Raw genomic sequence first — 25836 nt, 5'->3', positions numbered from 1 at the left:
AAAGTCCTCCAAGTGCTGGCTGAGAGAGGCTACCCTAAGAGCCAGTGTGGGTTCAGAGTTTGATGCTTCATGACTGACAGGTCCTTCATATTGTGCTTGCAAGAAAAAAGCCATGAACAGGCACCTCTCTATGTAGCATTCATTGACCTACAAAAGGCCTTTGACACGGTAAGCAGGAATGGCATCTATTGAAAACTAGCTGTCCACAAAATGTGCTCTCCCTATTCAAGGAGTTCCATGAGAGAATTAAGGCAACCATCCAGTATGAAAATGAAACATCATCTGAGTTTAGTATTGATACTGGTATGAAGCAAGGCTGTGTCTTAGCATCCACCAGCTTTGGCATCCTCTTCTCTATTCTTCTTTTTGGAAATGATCAATCTGGTATACTAACTGAACCAAGGATGGACGGCAGCTTGTTTAACATCAGACGATTCCAGAGCAGAATGCATGCCACCCAGCTTATTATTCGGGATCTGCTTTTCACAGATGACGCTGCATTCATCTCTAATTCACCTGATTCATTGCAGGTCATCATAACAAGTTATCTGATGCATGCACCAAGTTTGTCATGGTAATCAGTATCAAGAAAACAGTTGTCATGTCACAAGGTACCAACATTCCACCTAAAATCTATGTCAATAATGAAGCTCCGGATAATGTGGATCACTTCTGCTATCTCAGTTCAATTCTTACCAGCTCACTTAACCTTGACAGGGAACTTGCTGCTAGAATTGGCAAAGCTTCTGTCACTTTTGGCAAACTTATCGCACGTATTTGGAAGAACAAGTTGCTAACCGGGAACAGAAAAAAAAGTGTCCGTCTATCAGGCTTGTATCCTCAGTACCCTCTGTGACAGGTTCCCCCCAGAGTGCCACTTGGAACTGGGTTACCACTGGGCCCTCTGAATCACCAACCTGGGCTCCCTCTCACACTGTGCTGCTGTGACAAACTCTAGACCACTCCCAATCCTACACTCCCACCAGCATTTGCAAAGGCAGGGACACACCCCGCTGCAGTTACATGCAGGCTGACCAGCCACTACATGAATCAATAGAGAGGCTACAGCCAAAATAACTCCCAGTTTTCAACCAAGGATCCCAAGAGCTTTTATCATCCTTTCCTGGTCTAAACCCAACCAGTATGAATTTATTACCTGGTTTGCTCCTCTGTCAATGTGGAGAGGGATATGCACAATTTGCTTGTGTTAACCAAGCCGAGATTTTCCCCCAGACACTTCACTTAAAGGCACACTGGTTTAGATTAAAACATAAAACCAGTTTAATAACTACAAAAGGCTAGATTTTAAGTAATTATAAGTGATAGCAAACAGATCAAAGCAGATTACCCAGCAAATAAACAAAACCGCAAATGAAGCCCAAAATATTAGATTGCTAATTCATATCCAGTCTCTCACCCTAGCTGATGATACAAGCAGTTCACCAGGTTTCCATACACAGGTTAGAAATCCTTTTAGCCTAGAACCAACACTTCCCCCAGTCCAGTCTTTGTTCCTCAGATGTTTCCAGGAGTTCCCTTGTGTGTGGAGTGAGGCCTCTTGATGATGTCACACCCCTCCTTCTATAGCTTTAACATATGGCGGGAACCCTTTGTTCCAAAATCAGTTCCCAGCCCAATTTGTGGAAAAATACAGGTACCCAAAATGGAGATACGTGTCATGTGGTCTGGTCACATGCTCTTCCATGCCCTGCTGCGTCATAGCAGCCATTACTTACAGGCTGTCTGGAGTGTTCTCAGGAAGGCTCACCCACTGGGGATAAGCCTCTCCTAAGGCCTATTGTTTTTCCTAATGGCCCATTACCATGAATGGGCCCTTCCCAATCAGCTATCTAGACTATGCATCTTGCATAGTGAGTGTCGCCCAGGTGTAACTACATTTGAAATACAGACACATAGTCAATATTCATAACTTTAGATACAAGAATGATACATGCACACAAATAGAATGATCATATTCAGCAAAAAAAAATTCAGAAAAGAACATTTTGTTCTTAACATAGTAGCTTTAAAATAGTAATAATAATGGCAGCTCTTGAGTTATCTTGAGTTATCTCTTCTGCTTTTTATGACACTTAAAAGTCATCTGACTCTCACTCTGGGAATTTTAGTAAGCTACCCACACAAAAATAATAATAAATCAAGATTTTCAGAACATTAAAAGCAATCCTGACCCTGAACTTCTGTGCCTGGGTTCATGCTTCAATAACTTCCTTCTAGGTTTAATATTGTTTCCTGCCAGGCAGCCTGGGAGTACATGAAGACTTGGTGAAACTAACATTTGCTTTAACCTGACCTCAAGCCATAGGGTTTGGTATTTGGAATATGCTGACATAGAAAATTCATTTAAAGATCCACTTCACTGATTATATTTTTTTCTCAAATTGCTTGGTAATTAAATCATAGTAAACATGCAGAAAATTAGAACAGTATAATATGCTACATGGAGCTAAATAATGATACACTGCTTTTACAGCTAAGGCAATTAGTCCGTTCTTAATTTCAAAGACTTGGACATGAAGAAACATTCAAGAGGTTTAAAATGTTCTTGTTTGTCAATTTCAGCTGCAACAGAATAAATAGCCGCTGTGTTTGCTTTTCAGAACATAGGGAAGACATCTCACTATTAATAAATTATTGTAATTTTTAGGTCATTAAAAACTTACCTCTGCTTTTACAGAAGCTTAGGGGATCTTTATTTTTTGTTACATATGTATGGTTTGGGGGGGGGAAGTACCTCATCTGCATATATTTTTGGTTATTTAATTACAGGAGGCTTACATAAGAACATAAGAAAGGCCGTACCGGGTCAGACCAGAGGTCCATCTAGCCCAGTATCTGTCTACCGACAGTGGCCAATGCCAGGTGCCCCTGAGGGAGTGAACCTAACAGGCAATGATCAAGTGATCTCTCTCCTGCCATCCATCTCCATCCTCTGACAAACAGAGGCTAGGGACACCATTCTTACCCATCCTGGCTAATAGCCATTTATGGACTTAACCACCATGAATTTATCCAGTCCCCTTTTAAACATTGTTATAGTCCTAGCCTTCACAACCTCCTCAGGTAAGGAGTTCCACAAGTTGACTGTGCGCTGCGTGAAGAAGAACTTCCTTTTATTTGTTTTAAACCTGCTGCCTATTAATTTCATTTGGTGACCCCTAGTTCTTGTATTATGGGAATAAGTAAATAACTTTTCCTTATCCACTTTCTCAACATCACTCATGATTTTATATACCTCTATCATGTCCCCCCTTAGTCTTCTCTTTTCCAAACTGAAGAGTCCTAGCCTCTTTAATCTTTCCTCATATGGGACCCTCTCTAAACCCCTAATCATTTTAGTTGCTCTTTTCTGAACCTTTTCTAGTGCTAGAATATCTTTTTTGAGGTGAGGAGACCTCATCTGTACACAGTATTCGAGATGTGGGCGTACCATGGATTTATATAAGGGCAATAATATATTCTCAGTCTTATTCTCTATCCCCTTTTTAATGATTCCTAACATCCTGTTTGCTTTTTTGACCGCCTCTGCACACTGCGTGGACATCTTCAGAGAACTATCCACGATAACTCCAAGATCTTTTTCCTGACTCGTTGTAGCTAAATTAGCCCCCATCATGTTGTATGTATAGTTGGGGTTATTTTTTCCAATGTGCATTACTTTACATTTATCCACATTAAATTTCATTTGCCATTTTGTTGCCCAATCGCTTAGTTTTGTGAGATCTTTTTGAAGTTCTTCACAGTCTGCTTTGGTCTTAACTATCTTGAGCAGTTTAGTATCATCTGCAAACTTTGCCACCTCACTGTTTACCCCTTTCTCCAGATCATTTATGAATAAATTGAATAGGAATGGTCCTAGGACTGACCCTTGGGGAACACCACTCTCCATTCTGAGAATTTACCATTAATTCCTACCCTTTGTTCCCTGTCCTTTAACCAGTTCTCAATCCATGAAAGGACCTTTCCTTTTATCCCATGACAGCTTAATTTACGTAAGAGCCTTTGGTGAGGGACCTTGTCAAAGGCTTTCTGGAAATCTAAGTACACTATGTCCACCGGATCCCCCTTGTCCACATGTTTGTTGACCCCTTCAAAGAACTCTAATAGATTAGTAAGACACGATTTCCCTTTACAGAAACCATGTTGACTATTGCTCAAGAGTTTATGTTTATCTATGTGTCTGACAATTTTATTCTTTACTATTGTTTCAACTAATTTGCCCGGTACCGACGTTAGACTTACCGGTCTGTAATTGCTGGGATCACCCCTAGAGCCCTTTTTAAATATTGGCGTTACATTAGCTAACTTCCAGTCATTGGGTACCGAAGCCGATTTAAAGGACAGGTTACAAACCATAGTTAATAGTTCAGCAACTTCACATTTGAGTTCTTTCAGAACTCTTGGGTGAATGCCATCTGGTCCCGGTGACTTGTTAATGTTGAGTTTATCAATTAATTCCAAAACCTCCTCTAGTGACACTTCAATCTGTGACAGTTCCTCAGATTTGTCACCTACAAAAGCCAGCTCAGGTTTGGGAATCTCCCTAACATCCTAAGCCGTGAAGACTGAAGCAAAGAATCCATTTAGTTTCTCCGCAATGACTTTATCATCTTTAAGCGCTCCTTTTGAATTTTGATCGTCAAGGGGCCCCACTGGTTGTTTAGCAGGCTTCCTGCTTCTGATGTACTTAAAAAACATTTTGTTATTACCTTTGGAGTTTTTGGCTAGCCGTTCTTCAAACTCCTCTTTGGCTTTTCTTATTACACTCTTGCACTTAAGTTGGCAGTGTTTGTGCTCCTTTCTATTTGCCTCACTAGGATTTGACTTCCACTTTTTAAAGGAAGTCTTTATCTCTCACTGCTTCTTTTACATGGTTGTTAAGCCACGGTGGCTCTTTTTTAGTTCTTTTACTGTTTTTCTTAATTTGGGGTATACATTGAAGTTGGGCCTCTATTATGGTGTCTTTAAAAAGGGCCCACGCAACTTGCAGGGATTTCACTTTAGTCACTGTACCTTTTAACTTTTGTCTAACTATCCCCCTCATTTTTGTATAGTTCCCCCTTTTGAAATTAAAGGCCACAGTGTTGGGCAGTTGAGATGTTCTTCCCACCACAGGGATGTTGAATGCTATTGTATTATGGTCACTATTTCCAAGCGGTCCTGCTACAGTTACCTCTTGGACCAGCTCCTGCGCTCCACTCAGGATTAAATCTAGAGTCGCCTCTCCCCTTGTGGGTTCCTGTACCAGCTGCTCCATGAAGCAGTCATTTAAAGTATCGAGAAATTTTATCTCTGCATTTCGTCCTGAAGTGAAATGTTCCCAGTCAATAGGGATAATTGAAATCCCCCACTATTATTGGGTTCTTAATTTTGATAGCCTCTCTAATTTCCCTTAGCATTTCATCATCACTATTACTGTCCTGGTCAGGTGGTCGATAATAGATCCCTACTGTTATATTTTTACTAGAGCATGAAATTTCTATCCATAGAGACTCTATGGAACCTGTGGATTCGCTTAAGATTTTTACTTCATTTGAATCTACACTTTCTTTAACATATAGTGCCACTCCTCCCCCTGCACGGCCTGTTCTGTCCTTCCGATATATTTTGTACCCCGGAATGATTGTGTCCCATTGATTGCTCTCAGTCCACCAGGTTTCTGTGATGCCTATTATATCTACATCCTCCTTTATCACAATGCACTCTTGTTCGCCCATCTTATTATTTAGACTTCTGGCATTTGTGTACAAGCACTTTAAAAACTTGTCCCTGTTTATTAGCCTGCCTTTTTCTGATGTGCCAGATTCTTTTTTATGTGACTGTTTATCATCTGATCCGGCCCTTACATTATACTTCTCATTCCTCTGCTCCTGACTATAACCTGGAGATTCTCTATCATCAGACTCTCCCCTAAGAGAAGTCTGTGTCCGATCCACACGCTCCTCTGCAGCAGTCGGCTTTCCCCCATCTCCTAGTTTAAAAACTGCTCTACAACCTTTTTAAGGTTTAGTGCCAGCTTCTAAGCTTCTGCTCTTAGTCACCCTGGAGACAGGCAAATGTCAGGAAGACAAACATGGTTTTATGGCTAAGGAGGGGTTATCACCTCTAAGAGTGTTTATGCCAATTCAGAAAAGCTACATTGTCACATTTATCTTGCTTTACTTTCTATGCCAATTTCTTTTATATTATGTTTTGAAAATTGGATGTAAACTCGGTAATTGTGATTGGTGCTTTGGATAGAACGTTTGATAGGAGTTTTAACTGTAAAGACTGCAACTGGCAAACACAATTTGGTGAAAAGGATTTCAAAGAGAACACTGAAGATTCTTATCAAACCATAAAACACAGGGGTAAATGAACCCTGCCCTCCCCCCTCTTGTATTAAAATACCAGTTTGGTTCAAATATAAACCTTATCTTAAGAAAAACAAGACATGTAAAACATTCATGTTTTAGGAAAAGACCTATGAAAATGAATGTAGGATTGTGTTATCAGAGCAAGAAATCTAGGTGTAATGTGGGTTTTTTCACCCTTCCAAGGAAAACTTCTAAATAAAAACACACAAATAATTATATAAATATTCTTGTTAAAGTAACTTTTATAAATACTCTAAAAATTTTATTGAGAAAAGCCTTTAGGAAAAACATGTATAGTAGGAAATGTTTTAAACCTTTAATTATTTCTTAAAGGTTGAAATGGAAAATTGTTTTGGATGGTTTACTTATAAGTATTTTAACAAAATGAGCATTTAATATAATTCCCTTAATATCACTGCTATGTAAATGGTAAAATGCTTTATGCACCAAACTCAAATTTAATGACCTTGCTAAACTGATTACTAATACAAGAAGCCATTTGAGTATAGAATAATTAAATGGGGAATTAATTAGTTACTGGCTGTGCTCAAGCAACTCCCTCACCCATCGCAGGAAGACAACAATATCCTCTTTCCAAAAAATTATCATGAAGAATTAACTTATTTAATAACTATTTATGCTAAAATCTCTCTTTAATTGTACATTCAACAGGTAGTTTAGCACAAGTAGTTAGAGCATATTTTAAGGGACCATTCAAGGTGAAGTGGCCAATTAACAGCCCTGTAGTCATAGGACAAAAAGGGGGTTAGTGGGTTACAGATTGTTGCAATAAGTCATGAATTCAGTGCCTTTATTAAGACCACAATTTTTAGTGTCTAGCTAAGTTATGAATTAAAGCTCCCAGGCTCATCTTTCGAAAGTGTTGGGCAGTTTCCTTTGAGGATGAGGACTGAGAGGTCAGATATAGAGTGATCATTTTGTGAAAAATGTTCACCCACAAGTGATATGGTGGTTTTGTCTTTTATAATTTTTCCGTGTGAGTTCATTCAAGAGCATAGTGACTGTCTGGTTTCACCAACATAGTTGTTAATGGGGCATTTAGTGCACTGGATGAGGTATACCACATGATGTGATGGGATTGTGTAGGACCCATGGATCTTGAAAGGTGTGTTGTTGGGGGCATTGATTATTGTAGCAGTGGAGATAAGTCTGGAGGTTTTGCATCTGTTGTTCTGGCAGGGTCTGGTGCCACTTTCAGTTGGTGTTTCCTAGTCCGGGGGGAGCTTGCAGGATGAGCTTAGAGACATACCAGCTCAACTCTCTTACCAACAGAAGTTGGTCCAATAAAAGATATTACCTCAGACACCTTATCTCTCTAATATTCTGGGACTCACATGGCTACAACAATGGTGCATATTTTGATTTTGGTTTTCCCTGATTTGGCAGTAAAAGAAACAAGTAGTAAGAGCTGGCCTACCTTTTCTTATTTCTCTGGACAGTAATTTCTAAAATAAAATTACTTGGAGTCCAACAATTTTAAATTACCCTTTTCTACCCCACAAAAGGTGAACACTGGAATACTAATATCCCTATTATGTTATCACCACAATTTGAGTTTGATAGCATGAATCTTTATCACTTTCATAGACACAACAAAATAATTCTAGAAATAAAATTGTCTTGCCTAGAAGAAAAAACACCTTTATTGTATGCATTTATTAGCTCTTTAAAATATTTACAAAGACGCACAGGAAATTTTTAATACTCCCTTGATCTTCTCTAAAATCCGTAAGATGTAGCATTCCAACCTATTTATAAAACCCTTTATTAATATAACAGACCCTTCCTGAAATAAACCTTACTTACTACCCACATATGGATATTATGAGAATAAAAACCAAAGGGGTTTTTCTAGTCTTTTGGTATTCTTGTTGACAGGCGAATCTATCCTACATATGGACTATGTTACATATACATATAGGACCTGCCCTAATGGCCTTAAAGTTACTTTCTAAGGAATAATTTTTCTAACAAACTTGTAACTCGGAATATTCCAGGCATCTAGCCACCTATGAATCATGTGCAAATTCTATTTTTTTAAGGATATGGATGTCCTAATTACCGAGGCCTCAAAATGATAGTTTTCAGATTGTTCTTAAAGACTTACTCTTTTCCAGGCCAAAAATGCACTAAATCTTACGGATATATTACTTTATAATGTCACATCAGTAGCTGATGTTTCATGACAGCAGCAAATACCATAGGAATTACTATCAGAAGAATTCCATCAGAAAATAATAAATAAATATTTATTTAATTACTAATTATTATTATAACAACATGTTTGAGTTCATTGGCATATTCTATTATAGGTAAGAATTGAAATTAAAAAAAACCCAACAATTATATAAATTTTCATTCTGTGGGGGAAATCTCTGGATAAAAGTTAATAGGAGTTTTTCCATTAACTTCAATGGGGCCAGGTCTTCACCTTTACTCTTTAAAAGAGACAGGAGAATTTAGATTGCTATACCAATAAAAAGAGTGCACCTTAAAATACCAAATTCATTCAGGATAAAAAAAACCATAACAAATATTTCATCAAACTAATTCAATCATCTGAAAACTCATAACTATTTATCATTGCTCTCAAAAATGTGGAAGGAGATTTTCTACTGGGTTACTAGAAGCTGCCTAGACTTATTCAAAGTGATGTCAGTATGTTGAAAAGCTCTTTGTTGCTTTTGTATGTAAGCAGTGTTGATTTGTCACTTTCATCAACTCTTTGGAACTAATTAGATAATGAAGTGATGGCAGTCTTGATTGCTGAAAATTTGTAAACCTTTAACTTAGGGTGAACATTTATAACAACTGAAGCTGGAATGACTATAAAAAGTATCTGCATTGGTACCTCATCCAGCACCTTTTCCAAAGTCTGCAGCAACACCAGTACAGAGGTTTAACTGGAGCTATGACTGACTCACACAATTTGCCATTTGCTGCAAACTGTGAGAACAACTGAAGGTGGTATCCCTGAAGCAACTCACCTTACTTGCCTTATGCTGACGTTTGGCTCTGTTTTGGCTTGCAGTTCCACTCATATGCTTAGAGAGGAGAAAGTTAGTTCCAGTGCCTTGTATAGGAATTAGACATTAAATGTATGTAATTGTTAACAGGAGACACATGTCTGTTTCCCAAAACACGTAGCAGAAAGTTGATTCGGGGGTCATTTTTGTTTTGAACATAATTTTGATTTTATCTTGAGACCTAAATGGAACCCTAAAAAATGCTGAAAATTATAGGCCTGGTTTGTGTCAGTTTTAGCCAGGCTGACCCAAGACCCCCCTTTTGGCAGTTCATACTCTGCCATGCAGGCAAGAAATGGAGATTAAGGCTCCCCTTATGTTCCTGCTTGGGCCCATTCAGACTACGGGTATGGCTACACTTGCAGGTGTGCAGCGCTGGGAGTTACAGCTGTCTTCGTACAGCTGTGTAGGGAAAGTGCTGGTGTGTGGCCACATTTGCAGCATTTGCAGTGGTGTTGGGAGTGGTGCATTATGGGCAGCTATCCCAGCATTCAAGTGGCAGCAACATACTTTTCAAAAGAGGGGGGTGGGGTGGAGTGTGACAGGGAGCGGGGGAGAGAGAGAGAGTGGATTTTTGGAGCCAACACTGTGTATCAGCTCCCTGCCTTGCAAAATCTGAAAATTTCCCCGACCCCTCATTTACTCTTAACTGCAAACAGCCTGCAGACCAGATAGGCAGCTGCTCCAAAGGACTCCCTTTCTCCCCCTCCCCCGCGCTGTTTCTCTCCTCAAGCAAACACTAATCCCCCTGCCTGCCTCATTCACAGCAAGGTAGTGGGTTATCTCAATTGATTGTTCACAGTCAGTTACAGATTGATCACAGCAAACAAGAGCTGTGTTTGTTTTTTAGATAAGCAGCTCCCTGAGCCCACAACAAAACAAAGAGAGGCATCATAACAAAACAAAGAGAGTAATTTAGTTAAAAGCATTCTGGGATATCTCCTAATACCCTGGAGGCCAATAACAGTGCTGGTGTGTGGCCACACTTGACGAGCAGCGCTGCATCTCCAGCGCTGCACTCGTTATACCTCAAGCAGACCAGGTGTACAGCCAGCGCTGCAGCCAGGGAGTTGCAGCGCTGGATGTGCCTTGCAGGTGTGGACAGTTACTAAGTTGCAGCACTGTAAAGCCTCCACCAGCGCTGCAACTCTCCAGTGTAGCCAAGCCCTAAAGGTACAATAGCACAGATCACTTCCCTGATATTCCCTTCTGCAAGCATGTGTGCAGGGAAGGGGTGTTGAATGGCAAGCAGTGACCTGGATGTGCCCCTCATCACATAGCAAGGAGTAAGCTTTTCCACAAAAAGAGATAGCATAAAACTTACTCCCTATCCACACCAGCAGGAGTGAATTGTAATTCTTGGCAGTCACAAATTTGTTCTCCCATCTGCTCCTGGGGAGATGCAGTTATGTATCAACCCTAAGCAAGGCTGATTGTAAAACGAGGAAGCCAATACAATATCTGTGGTGAGAAAGCAGTGATTTTAAAGCCCACACTTTAGGCATCAAGAAAGGAATTGAAAATAGGTGAAGCTATGGTCAAAAGACCTCAATGAATATTCAGACCCATAAGGAGAAATGTAACCGTCCCTCACAGCCATTGTTTCTACCTCATGATGCACAGGCAAATCTCCAAAGAGAGGAGAGAATTCAAGGGAGCTATCCTTTAGATTGTTCTGTGAGATATAAACATCCAATTCTATATCCTATACCCCACCCCCAAGATATATAAGGAAAAGCAAAATTTAAAAAGCCTAACCCTGTTTTCCAAGCTATGATTCAGTTACAAAAGATATTTTATCTCAGACTCTAAAACTTGTAAATTATGTCTCACCCACTGTTTTTCAGAGGTATTCGCTGCAATAGTCCCTTATGACAGTTTGCAAGAAGTCTAGTAGGTCAAGGAGTTGCAAATCAAACTGTTCTCAAACTGTACAACCATTCATTATGTAATGGGCACCAAAAGCTGAGCAAGAAAACAGCAGTTTGATTAATTTAAACAGCAAGATGATGAATTAACATATTTTCAAACTGATGTTATCACTCTCCCTTGGGTTATGAACAAAAAAGAAAATGTTCTTGTTGTTGAAGAAATTTGCTTTTGATAAAGAATTATATCCTAGTGTTAAAAACAGTATTTGTTGATACATGACTGTCCAAACTTGTCTGCTACATTCCAGATACTAGTCTTTTGCCACCAAAAAATAAATCTGGTGCTGTTTTCTGTGCTCATTAATATGAAATCTGTAACTTGCAAGAGTTATAAAATTTATTACAAGTTGGGGCCCAAAAATAAAGTTAATTTGTAACTTTATAAGTCAAAGTTACACATTATTACCCTATAGTGAGTGTGTGTGTGTGTGTGGAGTGGGAGGGGTTGCTGACAGAGAATGAAATCTGACAGGTTTAAAGACTTTCTCTTCTCTGAATCTAAATCAAAAGTCGTATCACCAGGCATTTTATTCTGGCACTTAATGTGATGGTCAGTGTCAAAAAAATCATGAATTTCTCATGAACCACATCTACCACAAGTCATGAAACAGTCCTCTCTCATAAAGTATTTACATTTTAATCTTTTAGATCCATTTCATTAAATACGAAAGTCATACCAGCGCTATGGAAGTGACAGGTTTTTCCCTTTAGATTAAACAGAAAATTTGCTAGTAAAATTACTTCAGAAATATTTCTATGGCATATACATGCCTTTTACAAATCCTGCCTAGAACCTTAACGCAAGATCCAGACCCTTTAAATATTCCCATGACCACGAATCACATCTCAATTCATAGAGCATTGAAAAAATTAGCCTCCCAGTGATGGGAACCATATGATTTCTCATAAGATTTTAGCAGCTAAATGTAAGCAGCTCTAAAAATAAGGCAAGGAAATGGCTGTTGTCTTCACTTTAATCCTTCAATTAAAATGAACTTTAGCATTTATTAAAGTCAGAATCCCAGAATAATCCTCTAAATCTGTGTCGTTCAGACGCACCATATGAGGAATACCAGTCATTATGATTCCTCCCTCCCCAATCCTGTTGACATTTCCATTTTCACTCCTATATCATTTACAGATGCAGACACACAATGATGGCTTTGAATTTTAAAGAAATACAGGTCAGATTAGAGTCTCATTCCTGTTGATGAGATTTTGGCAGACTAGAAAAGTCTGCAGAATAAAAATGAGTAGTGCTAACTACGGAACTAAAAGACAGATCCCTCCTTTTATAATTTTGCAGGCACTTCTATGTGTGTGTAGCATCTCTTCTGTGTCTTCCTACTCCATATCGTACCTTTTTATGACGTTTCATGCAAGAAAATATTCTATTTTGAGAGAGAATTTAATACTGAATTTTGGGTTGTTGTAATTACTTACTTGGAAACTTGAGCGCTATTGTTTCCTGTACTGGCTCAGTTTGAAGAGAACTCATTCGACTCTCTCTGCTAAAGGTCTGGTCTACCAAAAAGTGCTTCAGATAAGCTACATGCAGTACAAGTACTACCATCTTGAACAGCATGCTATTTCAATGAACTGTATATGCTTTTGGAATACTTCAGATGTTTTCAGTGCTCATCTCTGCCTGAGGCTGAAACCATCTAAGGAAGAGCTGTCGAGAATAGTTTAAATGAGAAAACAGCACAAAGAGTGAATGGATGAGAAAATTAGGACATTCACAAGAATTTACTTTCTCAGTTCCTGCTCCCTGATCCATTTCCCAAATTCAGTTCTTCTCTCAGCAGATCTTTACCTCTCTCACAAATAGTTGATAAACTAAATAAGGCTTCTTCTAGCTCATAATAGGAATATCGTACCTAATATACCATATGTGAAACTCTTTAAAAGAAAAGCATTCAAAAAGATATGAACACAAATGAAAAATAGGCACACATCTATTTACTTTTATGAATGGGGTCCACATATTAAGCTTATTATAATTATAAAACCATGTGTTCACATGCTACTTACAGCCTTCATAGATATCTGTTGGTATGTGGACTGCTGCATGCTGGTAAGATATTTGTCGCCCAAAAACAGCATCATCTTCAAACACTGGTCTGATTTTCTGGCTTCCAGTTTCAGTCTCATTCTTTTCAGACTTTAAAGGAAAAAACATTCAATGGACAAAATATTAAAATTTATGTTAAGTAAAATTTTATTCACATTTGCCTCTTGGCACAGAATAGACTGATAATCTTTCTCTAATAGCTAGGTGTGTGTATATGTTTCTCTCTCTCTGACATATAGAAAAGGTGAAACCAGCACTATACACCAAGATTCATGTTTAATATATATAAGGAAAACACATACACACACAATGTAGTGCAAGAGCATTTAATTTTATTGCATGGTACTTATTCATAATCAATTACAGCTACAAGCTCATTCTAAAGCTGTAGGTGGAAAAGTGTAAATACGATTTATTTCCATATTCCTATTAGGAAATTATCTTGCAGATTGGAAATCCTAAATTGCTACAATGTTGTACATTTCATAAGTAGATTTTACATAAATGGCTCATTTGGCCTATAACAAGAGAAGAAAAGGAAAGGAACATGATGTAAGTATTCACAGGATTTTTTTAAAACTCACCATAAAAGTTAACTACTTGGAACAGCAATAATAAATATAAAAATAAAGTATCACTATATTGTTATTTATAATATTATACACAAATACACTGATTTTGTAAGATATATTATGTTTTTAAGAATAATACAGTTTTTAACTGTCTTTAGATTATCAGTGATGCGTTTCTATGCTGTCCATCACTGTAGTATTTAATCATACTCAACCAAATATCAAGGCAACCATAGGATGGCTTGATTGAAATATCATAGCCATTGAAATATCATAGAATCATAGACTATCAGGGTTGGAAGGGACCTCAGGAGGTCATCTAGTCCAACCCCCTGCTATCATCTCGTTAGCTGCCCTACCACTTGTCCTAATGCAGTACTAGTTAAAGGTTTGATCGTATATACAGGGGAGTGTAACGTTTCACTGCTCCAGCAGGGAAGCTGGGAGGTATTGTACTTTGGAAGACAGAATGCCTGCCAGAGCTCCTGGGGGAAGAGAGTCTGGGCAGTCCAATACTGGCTATTTTTTATGGCATGCAACTGACAGCTCTCTGAAAAGCCAGTTTTGCTGGCCAGAGCAGAGAAACAACCATGTTCTTGCCTCCTCCACTCACCCTCTTTGGGGGAGCAGTGGAGGGTAGCAGTCCTATGATCTCCTAAGTGCAGAGAGAGTGATTCTGTCTGTCTCTCTTCAGGCAGCGCAAGGATGTCAGGAGGCTCCTAACACTCCTGTCTGACCTGGGTATCCACATAAGCCCCAGTCAGAATTTACGTGAATAGGTAAAATGTGCAGAACACGTTATAATCCTTAGTCCCTATTTAGGGACAGATGGTGACATATTCACATTGATCGGCATTTACTTTCACAAGTAGTCCAATGGACTTCAGGCCAATGGACTAACATATGTCAGCAGCTGTAAATTGTTTATAGTCTAGCCCTTGTACATTGTACATAGAAGTTTCTCTTTTTTTTTGTGATGGAATTTAGCGTTAAAACCAGGAAAGTAGATAGAGTAGGATACATCTGCACAATGTTGCATGACACATTTCAGTTTAACACAATATCCACCCCCCCTTTAAGAAAACAGGAGTCTCAGTAAGAAGTTCTTGGTGTTATATCTAAATTTTAAACAATCATACTAGATCCAAAAACAGTGATTGTTTATAGATTACTGTATTTGTTTATGGTTCAAAATGATGGAACATTAACATTGCTCTAGACACAATGTAATTTGGCTCAATTAATGTTTTACCATAATTCTTGCTTTTCAATTACAGGGCTGTGTAAATGTTTCCAAGTCTGAAACGCTGCCTAACAGTTAGCAAATTTTGGTGTGGTGGTCGTAAGTTATTTTCTGGTCTCATGCTGTCCAAACTAATGAGCTAGACTAACTCTGTAAATGAGATCCCAACAACAGGTTGCTGATGTGAGAAAATTTCTCTCATGCCTGCAAACCATTTGATTAAACAAATCACCAAAAATACCTAGCACTGTCATTTATTTTGGAGATCAGCACTAACAGTCTCAAACTCTATGCTGACATGCTCAGAAAAAAATGCTGGGGGCCATCAAGCCACATTACCACTATAAAATGCCAGAACCATGTAGTGTTTCCCCTCTTTCTCGACAAAGATTGTTTGTTTTAAGTTTGTGGGGGTTTTTCAAAGCTTCACTATAGTCTGTTTTCCACAAAAGTAGTGCTCCCAAGAGCGAGCTTTCATATTTCACTGGAAGGATTATGAAAACTCTGTATTCTGCTGGACACGAATCTCTGCAATCTCTTTTCTGCAAGGATTCAATTCAGTTCTGAGTAAGAGATATTAGAATCGTTGATTGCAAATACAGGCTCAGATGATTGCGTCTTGCCAAGGGGGGAAGGCACGCATCCCAGAGGGTTCTCTAGGCGAGGTAATCTCTCTTTGTTCCTCCCCTATGATTCTCTTGGGATAGAGGGGGAGTTAGCCTGCCCACATCCCACCCACCTGGCATGGAGAAGAGGCTGCAGGTCCACTCCCACGTTGAGCTATCACACAGGGGCCTTATGCTTTCCCAGAAGCTCTAGCCCCAAAGACCCCCTGAAACTCCTACCAGCACTCCTCCCCAAGCTGAGAACTCTGGCTGCAGAGCTCATCAAGCCAGGGTATGTGATCTTTTCTGTCTGTGCTCCATGGGTCCAAAGGGAGAACTACATAGATCTGAGAGTTCATTCACTCACTTCCCTCAACTCACTTCGATTCCCTCACCACATGCATGGCTGTGATCACGGTCTCTGTGGCCCCCCAAATGCAAGGGACTGGGCCCAAAGGATTCACATGAAATGCACCAGCAGCCTCCCTTCAAGTGCCTACTTTTGACCTTTTCTGGGCTGGCATAGAGAGCCACTGTGATGACAATGGGTACAACCCAGACCCCATTGCCCAACAAATTTGCCTATCTCCCGTCCACAATCTACCAAGTGGTTTAAATGGTGCTTGGGTCCTTCCAAACTGGATGAATTTCACTCCTAGTCACTAATTGACAAAATCCAGTTGTTATAATGGTTTCTCAGTAATTAATAGGAATTTACCAGTTCCCCCTGAAAAATACATCTGAATTAGAATAATGTAGACTCAGAGTAACACTGTCCATGACAGAAAAAAAAAAGAAGTGTATTTTCATTAACATATTAATCACACAATAACAATGAGAGAACTAAGAATGTATTGGTTACATTTTTAATATCCAGACCAACTTTGTTTTCACAAACATACCACAAAGCACATATATTGTGAAGGAAAGTAATCTAATGTAGCTTGTGAATACAATTAAAATCTAACTCCAACCAATTTCTCTCCTGAGGCAGGAGCTTGAAATGCAATCAATAATGGCACAGAAAAATCCCAGAGGAGACAGAAGCTGAAGATTAATTTTCCATCTATTCGAACTCGGCCTACACTTATTGAATTACATTCTTACTACCACTGACAGTCAGCAAAATCTCTCACTTATTTCTCTGAAATAAATCTCCAGACCAATTTCTCCCTGCCCTGTTTAGCAGATACCATCCGTTTCTCCTTTCAATTCACATTTGTACCAGTTTAGGACATTAACTTTAAGAAATATATTTTTTCCCCATGCATGCACAGTTCAGCACCAGAAGAGAGACCGTGGATGTTGTGACTAATTTAGTTAGGATTCAAGAAATATAGATTCTGCCATAATCCTTCTTTGTGACCTTGACCAAGTTGCTTACTGCTTGATCTGAAGTAAACTGGAGACTCTCCCCATTCCCCCCACCCAACAATCAGGCCCTTAAATCTATGACCTGGAACCACAAAGACATGTATACGTTGGTTATAACACTGAGCGTTGCAACACCTAACTTTTAGACACTGTGAAAAATCACTGGAATCCACAAACCCTGGGTTAGGAGCCTAACTCCCTATACAATGCCTGGGGAGAAATAGGTGCTTAAGAATGGTATCCACAAAAACCAGCATGTTAGGCAGGGAGACACCTAAGCTAACCAATGGGAAATGCCAATGAGAATGGTGTATCCTAAACCCCACTCTTTCCAACAAGTTAGGTCCCTAAGACTGTGCTGCAGGTAGGTGTCTATCTCTGCTTGTGATCCACAGCTGGGAATCCCTGTCAGAATCAGGCACACTTGGGTGTGTCAGCTGTTCTTGCAAGAAATGCTGGAAGAGGAAACAGTGGTGTCTCCCTTATAACTTTCAGCCCAGTGGTTAAAACACTCACCTGGAAGGTAGGAGACCTGAGTTAATTTCCCCTCTGCCTGATAAGAAAGATTCTTCCTATTCAAATCCTCTCACCTCTAAGGAAAGTGCCCTAAGCAGTGGGCTATGGGTTATTCTGATATGGCCCTTCCTCAGGCTCTCTTGTTGAAGCTATTCCACTGGGGAAACACAATTAAATGGTCATAGGAGCAAGAGGGCTGGCCCCTTGTCTCCCGCCACCCAGGTGAATGCCCTGACCACCCAGCTACAGAGTCACTCTCATTCATCTTGGACCCAATGACTGCTGAATTATTTTTCCATAGTGGAACAGCTTCAACAGAAGAGAATGTGGGAGCCAGCATAAGAATCTCTCATAGTCCACTGGTTAGGCCGCTTACCTGAGAGACCGGAGACTGTACTGAAATCCTCTCTCCTTATCAGGTCAAGGGGAACTAGAACCTGGTCTCCCACACCCTGAGTGAGTGCTCTAACCAGTGAGTAAAGGTTATAAGGGAGCCACCACAAACTCCTCCAGCTGGATTTTGAATGGACCACAATCTGCAGGTAGATAGTTGTTCTCCCACCTCTCTCTCCCTGGTTTGAAGATTATGTTGGGTTTTAATCATCTGGATGTCTAGAGTGAGAGATTGCACGCATGCCCAGAGACAGAAACATAAGCATATAAAGACTTTTACAGTGAAACTTTAGGTGCTTAGTGAGTTTAGTCAGGGTTACGCAGCATTCAAATGGGGGTTTTGTGCATTGCAGTGGCATCTAAATCTAGGGTTTAGGCGCCTAAGTCCCTGTGTGGATCTGGGCCTATGTGACTCAGTGACCCATATGTAAACTAGAGATACTATCTTCCCTACTTCGCCCAGGTTATTGTGAATGCAAATTCATTCAGGCACATAAGGTGCTCAGATATTATGGTAATGGGTGGCATTGAGACCTATCTAGAAAACAAACCTACAGAACTACAGATACAGACAAACACCTTTAGAAAACTTTCCCATTCACCTGTGGAGAGTGGGGTGAGGTTTTGACTACTTTTAAGTTTCATTTGTTGTAGATAGGGGAGTAAAATATAATTTGCTCTTTCATCATGATAGTAACAGGAAGGTGAGTAGATTTCCCCCCCGCCCCATCTGCTATTAAATGTTCTTATAATTTTAAGATCTGTGTATAAGAGTTTATACTGTATTCCAGCAAAAATCCAGTAGACTGCATTAAGAGGGTGATAAACCAAAAAATCCTCCATAAATATATTAAAATATTTTTGATTCCTGCTTCTTGTAGCTATTAGCAACAGATAGCCTAAAAATAGAACTGTAGTTTGAAAAATACCATACAACTGAAACAAAAAAAATTACTCTTGAATTGTTTTCTTTTGGCAGATTACTTACAGATGCAAACCAAGAAAGTTACTCTTGAAGAATCATAAAAGATTTAACACAGGTGCAAAATGGCACAGGGTAGATGTATGCTATGAAAGGTGGAATTAGCTTTATTAGCTGCTAAACAGATGCAAATCCAAACCAAAGACAAATTATAATTCCAGACAACTGTTGTGCTTGTGTGGCATGGACAGGGATTGACATACCTAATAATTTCACATGATTTTGCTGTCTAGAGAATATGTTTTGTATGGCTGCAAAACTTCCTTTTTTATGAGTAACATCACAGACTGGATGTAGGAGACAGAATTCAATCATAAGAATGGTGTTATGAATTTAGAGGAGTAAATTATGCTATTCTGTGTCACTCTCTTCTTTCTCTCTTCCCGTAGAAGTCTTCATGCTTTGCTCAAGTTTTCCATCTTCACTTTCAAGCTTCTGCTTCACTTAATTCTTACCAACAATTTTTCTTTATTTCAGTGGCTTTCAACCTGTGGTCCGTCCACAGACTATGTCTAAGGGGTCCACAGAAGGTTGTCTTTACCACAGAACAGTGGTGTTCAACCTATGAGCCGTGCACCTCTGGAGGTCTGCAGACTAGGTCAAAGATTCCCAAAGAAGTCTGCACCTCGATGCAAAATTATTTAGGGTCCACAAATGAAAAAGAGGATGAAATAAAGCAGTGGTTTTCAATCTCTCACTACTATACTCCTTCCAACCGTCTCAGCATCCTATATGCTCATTTTGCATTTCTGATTCACTCATCTTGATGGCTTCTACCATGCTAACAGATAAAGCTTGGAATTCCTTGCTTCCCCTTCTCCATCAGGCCATTCATTCATACCCACTTTTTCTAGAAAGTTTTTCCAGTGATAATCCAGTAGATACACATGCACTTATAAGAGATGTGTAATGACACTGACTGCTCAACTTTGGCCTGAATTATACGGTCTGTCTGAAACTGGGTCAGTTCTGCAAATCTTTTCCATGCACGTTTTGCTTACTCAAGAGAAATGTGCCATTGACTTCCTAGGCCCTGATCTTGCAATTTACCTCACCCTGTTTGATTTCAATGGGGCCCATGCAGATATCTCTGCGTCCCAATCAATTGTAGGATTAAGGCCTATGACTATAAATTATTTCAGGTCCTTTCTTCATAGGTGTTTGTACAAAGCCTAGTACAGTGGGACCAAAACCTGTCTTGGGCTTCTTGGCCCAGTCACAATATGAATAATATATGACAACAACAATAAATATCAGGAGCAAGAGTTTGCAAGATCCAGCCCTTAGGCCCTAATTAAGCAAGACACTTCAGCATGTCCCTGACTTTATGCACATGAGTAAATCACAGTGATGTCTATGTAATCTGACAAAGGCTAGCTATGTAGATATTTAATACAATCTGAGAGCTCACATACCACAGAGATAGACAACCTTACACCAAGAGATAGGTAGAATCTGTATACTTTTACTACAAATTATGCAATATGCTGCATCATAAAAGGAAATTCTAAAGGTTGCCTTGTAATTATTTAAAATACAGCTTAAACATATATATTTATAGTCTGTTCTGGAAATAAAATGATTTTCGGAGGCTACTGATAGGTACACCTCCAATTGCTTGGTAGTTTGGGTAATCCAGATCATGTGTAGGGAAAAAAAATGTTCTCTGAACTTCTGTGGTCAGAAGACAAAAACTGGAAATTTTGAAAGAAAAGAATTGAGAAATTTCCAGAGCTTCTGGCTCCATTGGATGCCTCAAGTGTTGTTTTTATCCTCACATATTAGTACACTGCTAGAGCCAAGAAATGAGAATTGAAATGAATAAACAAATACACAAATACACTTTTTTAACTTCAATTTCTGTTCAGACTGAATTTAGAGTTTAGAATTCTTAGTGGTTCTTGTTTTAGCCAAAATGGCTTACTCCTTATAATTATAAGTCCACAAACATGGAGTTAATAAATAGCACTACTTTAGAATTCCTAATACACTTATTCATATAATATATTGATGTGTCTATTACTTAGTTTTTAAATCTCAACAAATATGTTTTATTAATCAAATAAAGATAAACATAAGATCATATCCAAATCTTTTGCTAGGGAGTGGCATGTGTGGTAATTTTCACCGTACCCTTTAATTGACACATTTATGCATTAAAGAAAAATATTATTAGCATAAGCCATTATGTAATATGAACACCATTAAAGTGTCTTCTCCTTTTAAATTACATAAGTATCCAGTCAAATGTTAGGTGCCCAAAATTTTCAGAATTACCTGCTGTTAAATCTCAGGGTTTTTTGTTGTTGTTTTTTAATTTGGTTTTGGCTTTTTAAAATAGATTTGTAAAACAAATATTATTCTCAGATAGGGCTTCAAGTTTTATGATTATTACATGCAATCCTCCACCCCTCAAATCTGCCCCTGAAAATAATTAACACCCAATTATATGAGCTGGGTTTAGACTGGCAAAAAAAATTCAAAATTTATGGAAATTCAAATAAGATTTAGGTTTGACCCTGTGTGTACTAGGCCCAGAGGCACCATGCTGAGGTGAGTCCTCTGGGTGGCCTACAGAAGAGCTGTAGGGGAACAGCTAATCAGGAACCAGCAGGCTCATATAAAAGGGGCTACAGGGCTAGAGAAATTCAGTTACTGCTTGGAGCTGGAAGAGCAAGGATGGTGTTCCTGGCTGGCTGAAGGAGCTGCAGTACCAGGGACAGAGCAGTGCCTGGCAGGGACTGGGGGAGCAAGACGGAGCTCCTGGCTAGCTGCTGGGACTCAAAAAAAGATTGCCCTGAGGTAAGGGTGAAGGTGAATGGGCCACATGGGAAGTGGCTCAGGGAACAGTAGCAGCAGCAGACTTAAAGAAAAGCAGCAGGTGACCACTATTTATAGGATCCCTGGGTTGGGGCATGGAGTAGTCCATGGGCCTGGGTCCACCCACCAGGCACAGACTCCCTGAGGAGGAAGTTGTACCAGGCCCAGAGAGGGGACTGAATACCCCAAAGGAGGTCAACAATTACTGAATTTTGATATACACCGGAGGGAGATCTAATGAACTAATATTGGGTGGTGGCTCAGCTGGAGGGCTGGGATCAAAGGAGATAGCTCCAGAAGAGAGTGGATAAATGGCTTTGAAAGGCAGCTCCGAAGGGGCTGAGACTGAAGGACTGACTGAGCAATGAGCCTAGCGATAGGGTTACATATAAGGACAGGACAGAAACCATTGAGACAGGCCCTGTTACCCTGGAAGGGGTCTAATAGGTTTGCATACCTACGAACTGCGTGTGACTGGGCCAGAGGGCTGAGTCACAGAAACCCACCTGAGAAACAGCCGACAGGGGTCACCATAAGCTGGCACCATAAACACGGGTTAGTGAAGTCCCAGTTCAGTGTATGGAAGATGAAACTAACCCAAACTGACTGATGGCCTACTAGAAAGGTCTGAAACCTGCAAATTAGTATGCACAGAGTCATTTTGCTGATGTGATTAGTCCTACTGAGTTCAGTGGGTCCACTCATCCGTTTAAAATTACTCACATACATATTTGTAGGAATGGCCCGGAAGTAAGTAATACAATATGGTCATTGCTATCACTAATGCTTAGGAACAGACTATTACAATAATGTATATAAAATAGGGATGTCAAGAGATTAAAAAATTAATTGCGATTAATCACACTGTTAAACAATAGAATACTTTTTCAAATATACTGATTTCAATTACAACACAGAATACAAAGTGAACAGTGCTCACTTTATATTTATTTTTGATGACACATTTGCACTGTAAAAAAACAAAAGAAATAGTATTTTTCTATTCACCTAACACAAGTACTGTAGTGCACTCTCTTTATCATGAAAGTTGAACTTAGAAATATAGAATTATGTACAAAAAACATGAAATCAAAAATAAAAACAATGTAAAATTGTGGAACCTGCAAGTCCACTCAGTCCTACTTCTTGTTCAGCCAATCGCTCAGACAAACAAGTTTGTTTACATTGCAGGCGTTAATGCTGTCCGCTTCTTGTTTACAATGTCACCTGAAAGTGAGAACAGGCATTCTCATGGCACTGTTGTAGCCGGCATAGTAAAATATTTACATGCCAGATGCACTAAAGATTCATATGTCACTTCATGCTTCAACCACCCTTCCAGGCGACGTGCATCCATGCTGATGACGGATTCTGCTCGATAACAATCTGAAGCAGAGTGGACCGATGCATGTTCACTTCCATTATCTGAGTCAGATGCCACCAGCAGAAGGTTGAGTTTCTTTTTTGGTGGTTCGGGTTCTGTAGTTTCCGCATCAGAGTGTTGCTCTTTTAAGACTTCTGAAAGCATGCTCCACACCTAATCCCTCTCAGATTTTGGAAGGCACTTCAGATTCTTAAACCTTGGGTTGAGTGCTGTTGCTGTCTTTAGAAATCTCAAACTGGTACCTTCTTTGAGTTTTGTGAAATCTGCAGTGAAAGTGTTCTTAAAATGAATATTTGCTGGGTTATCATCCGAGACTGCTATAACATGAATCATATGGCAGAATGTGGGTAAACCAGAGAAGAAGACATACAATTCTCCCCCATGGAGTTCAGTCACAAATTTAATTAACATTTTTTTTTTAACAAGCGTCATCAACATGTCTTCTGGAATAGTGGCTGAAGCATGAAGGGGCATATGAATGTTTAGCATATCTGGGCATGTAAATACCTTGCAATGCCAGCTACAACAGTGCCATGAGAATGCCTCTTCTCACTTTCAGGTGACATTGTAAACCAGAAGCGGGCAGCATTATCTCCTGCAAATGTAAACACATTTGTTCGTCTGAGCGATTGGCTGAACAAGAAGTAGGACTGAGTGGACTTGCAGGCTCTAAAATTTTTCATTGTTTTGTTTTTGACTGCAGTTATGTAACAAAAAAAATCTATATTTGTAAGTTGCACTTTCATGACAGAGATTGCACTACAGTACTTCTATGAGGTAAATTGAAAAATACTATTTCTTTTGTTTATCACTTTGCAGTGCAAATATTTGTAATAAAAATAATATACACTTTGATTTCAATTACAACACAGAATACAATACATATGAAAATGTAAAAAAACATCCAAAATATTTAATAAATTTCAATTGGTATTCTATTGTTTACAAGTGCAATTAAAACTGTGATTCATTTCAATTAATTGTTTTTGAGTTAATCGTGTGAGTTAACTGCAATTAATCGACAGCTCTAATATAAAAGCATAGAGAATTTTAGGCTTATCACAAACAATTCTTTTCAAGGTTTAAAACTGGATATTGAAGTCATCCAAGTAGATATTCAGGATTTAATATATTTATTTTTCAAGAGACACATGCAATGTGCTTATCTTTCCCAACAATTAAAGTGAAGCTTTCGCTAGCTGAATTTACTGGACATGTTGAAAACCTCTATTTTTAAAAATAGAAACTAACTAAAAGATTTCTGCCATCTTCCAAAGCAAAACTATGTAAAGAGTATAATAAAAATGTTGATCTACGAGGTCAGATTTTTCCTCTTCCCAACAGTATAGTAAATAATATGTTTGCAAGCAAGAACCTTTTTGTTTATTTTAAATGGTGCATCAAAAGCCAGGAGTGTGCTTACTTAATAACAAAAGATTAAGCACTGTTTTCCTAACACCCAGTAGCAATTTAGTCTGAGATGCAAGAGACTAACATTCATAGGCGTGATTTCCACAGCTGAGAAACAGGACAACTGATGTTGAGGAATGACTGAGGAATAAGATCATTTTCAACCAAATTAAAAGTGTATAGCAGCAATCAAAGGAGAGCTGATATGAAAGTACTAAATTGCAGCAGCAATTACACCTGCCTAGACAGCAGTTTATCAGCAATTCAGACTACACTGGGAAAAGGTGCTAGAGCTAGACATTTACACAATAACTGTAGGAGTTTTAAGACAGGCAAGTTCAGACAGAGCACAAACTGCCCCTTTGAAAAGATGAATGTAGATGTACATAGAGGAATTTCAACAGCAGGTAAACAAGGATGTTATGTTCCTTTTATGTGTAAGATTATCCTGGTGTTTGGACAAAATAGACTTGAGAGAGACAGAAATGACAACTTTTGAAAGGTGTTAATTATTGGTGAAACTCTCCCAGGTGTGGAGAGCAAGATGCATAGCCCTTCTCAGAGATGTTGAAGCAGAGGTGCAGTAGCTGGCGCATCTACATAACATTTACACCACTGAGAGGGGTTTCTATGCTGATCCTACTTAGGCCAATATGGAGGGGCTACTGGTACAAAATATATATGGATCCAGTAGAAACCCATGAGCCCATGCACAGTGGTGCACACCACCTGCAGTCCATTTTTCAGTTTGTAGCCTGGAACAGCAGCTACAGAGGTCTCAGTTGAAGCTTAGCAGCCACCTGTGAATTGTTGGATCCCATTCTCCAAAACAAAAACAGCGTTCCCTGCACTGAGCCTAATTATGTACAAATTTGTGTAAGACAATTTCCCCTTTAAATTCCACTGTTAAAAATTTTCTCAGGCAAAACTCAATAGCAAGTTTAGGTCCTGATTCTAAAGTGTCATTCCATAATGTAAAGTGTTGAGCCTTTGAGAGACTACAGACTCACTTTAACCAGCCATACTCTATCGTCCCTTTATTCTAGTTAACTGTATAGCAGTTCGCCTCAGGATTAATACACCATAGCCATAGAAGAATCACCACCTT

The 25836-nt window shown here is 39.2% G+C and overlaps 1 protein-coding gene across 3 annotated transcripts in view; it reads right to left on the bottom strand.

Annotated features, from left to right (window-relative positions):
• CACNA2D1 (calcium voltage-gated channel auxiliary subunit alpha2delta 1) overlaps positions 1 to 25836 on the bottom strand; it is a 636415-nt gene that overhangs the window by 253544 nt on the left and 357035 nt on the right. For all 3 annotated transcript variants that reach the window (XM_045030029.1, XM_045030036.1, XM_045030046.1), the window contains one exon: positions 13390 to 13519. In XM_045030029.1, the coding sequence (XP_044885964.1) occupies positions 13390 to 13519 (130 nt within the window). The remainder of the gene's footprint in view (positions 1 to 13389; positions 13520 to 25836) is intronic.

This window comes from Mauremys mutica, chromosome 1 (genome assembly GCF_020497125.1).
Source record: "Mauremys mutica isolate MM-2020 ecotype Southern chromosome 1, ASM2049712v1, whole genome shotgun sequence".
Taxonomy (NCBI): Eukaryota; Metazoa; Chordata; order Testudines; family Geoemydidae; genus Mauremys; species Mauremys mutica.
Note: the sequence above shows the minus strand (reverse complement) of the source record. Positions and strands in the feature narration are given on the sequence as shown.